Source organism: Echinops telfairi, unplaced genomic scaffold (genome assembly GCF_000313985.2).
Source record: "Echinops telfairi isolate 266 unplaced genomic scaffold, ASM31398v2 ScPeMD7_18;HRSCAF=68, whole genome shotgun sequence".
In the NCBI taxonomy this organism is placed as follows: Eukaryota; Metazoa; Chordata; class Mammalia; order Afrosoricida; family Tenrecidae; genus Echinops; species Echinops telfairi.
The window spans coordinates 28,082,287-28,084,029 of NW_022103915.1; the positions used below are offsets into that span (position 1 = coordinate 28,082,287).

Consider the following 1,743-nt stretch of genomic DNA (forward strand, 5'->3'; position numbering starts at 1 on the left):
GCCGCTCCCCGGGGCCTGGCTGCCCGCAGGGTGCAGGGGTGCTGCAGCCAGTGGCTGCCGGGGCGCCGGGGCCTGGCACAGAGCAGGCAAAAGGGAGGGTCTGCCTCAGCCCACTCTCCCGCCTTGTGTCCAGTCTGTTACTGCCTTACGCTTAGAGGAGCGACTCAGTTTATTTATTACTGTATTTATTTTTTAGCCCCCTGCACAGTTCATTTTGCCTTGAGACCGTTTCCATCTGTTTCTCAGACGGCTTCCAACCTGCCCTGAGCCACGGAGACCGCCTCTTCCGATGAGTTAAAGATGGCGATGGTGGGAGAAGCCAGGCAGCAGGGAGGGCGTTGCATTTCTGCGGTCAGCCCCGCGGTGCACCAGGAGGAGGCTGCCCCTTCAGGGGGCGAGGACACTGGCCTGCACCCTGTCCGGAGGCAGCCTAAGCGCTCCTGTAGGGATTGCAGGCCGGGCGGGGATTGAGTGGAGACATGCTGACTTGCCAACCAGAAGTCTGCTGGTCACTGGGGTTCCAAGCCCTCCACCTCTCCTGAGGTGCCCTTTCTTCACCATCTGCCCTGGGGCTCTGTTCTCCTGAGGGAGAACAGAGCCAAGCTCTCCTCTCTGCTGGCACCATCGTGGAAGGCAGGACCCCCGGCGTCAGTTGGGTTGGAGCAGCATCCGCATGGTGACCCCAGGGTCGTGTGTCCTGCGACGCCAGACCCCCCCAGCAAGGCCTCTTGAGGGAGAGCCTCACCTAGCAGTCTCCTCTGGGCTCGGAGGGGCACCACACCTCCACTGCTTTATATTTGGCAGTGAGTTGTGTAGAGGACTACACTGGCCAAGATGTATATACCGTGTGAGAAATTATTTGGGGCTTTCTATTTGGACGGTAGAAAGCAAGCTTGCCGCAGGTCTGCCCATCAGAGAGCAGAAAGACCTCTCTGTAGTCCCTGAAGCGGAGCCATGCCTTAGCTAACAGAATATACTCTTTATAAAGTCATTTTCTACTGCCCCGGTTTCCGCTCAGCTGAAGCCTGGCTGATGCTTCCTGTTGAGTACTTATTACCCTCTGTCTGTCGGAGAGGAGCTGGCAGGCACAGCCGGCTCCCAGGGGCTCACATGTCTTTGCGTCTGTCGCCGTTTTCCTTGGAACCCCCTTCAGTGGCATCAGGGATCCCCGAGGGACTGGCTCCTCCCTCTGCCTCTGTGTGCCTGCTGCCCCTTTGTGAAGTCCTGCAGCTCGTCATATTTCGTTTCCTACGGGCATGTCCCTGGCAGCCAGGGCCTCTGGTTAGCACAGCATCGCTAGTTTATTCACGATTCTCATTGCAAACTTCTGAAATAATTGAACTTTAGGGACAAAAGGGTATTTACTGGAGCACAGGCATGACCCAGCGTTTCCTAGCCCACGTGAATCCTAAGAAGCGATACACCCCTCGGTCTCCCTGCCTGTTCATGTTGGGAACCCCACAAATGACCTGCAAGCCCTTTGCCCGCGGTCCCCTTGCTCTCCAGAGCACAAAGAGGTGTTAGTGGACACGCAGCGCCTTCTCCAAGCAGGAGAGCCGCTGCCGTGCCGTCCGCCCGTCTGTCCATCCGTCCACAGAATGAGAAGAAGCTCTGAAACCCTGTCCGTTGTTCCCTTTCGCTGCTTTGCTGAGAGACACATCCAGGGCGCTCCTAACGGGAGACTTTCCCATGAAAAATCCCCACCAGACAACTTAAGAGACTTGTACAGCAAACACCCATCCA

At 57.3% G+C, this 1,743-nt stretch overlaps 1 protein-coding gene across 1 annotated transcript in view; it reads left to right on the forward strand.

The window, feature by feature from the left end:
* The window catches only part of TMED8 (transmembrane p24 trafficking protein family member 8), a 22,490-nt gene extending 22,335 nt beyond the window's left edge, over window positions 1–155 (forward strand). Inside the window, exon 4 of the mRNA XM_045288169.1 lies at window positions 134–155. Within this exon, the coding sequence (XP_045144104.1) occupies window positions 134–155 (22 nt within the window). The remainder of the gene's footprint in view (window positions 1–133) is intronic.
* The last annotated feature ends 1,588 nt before the right edge of the window (window positions 156–1,743 follow it).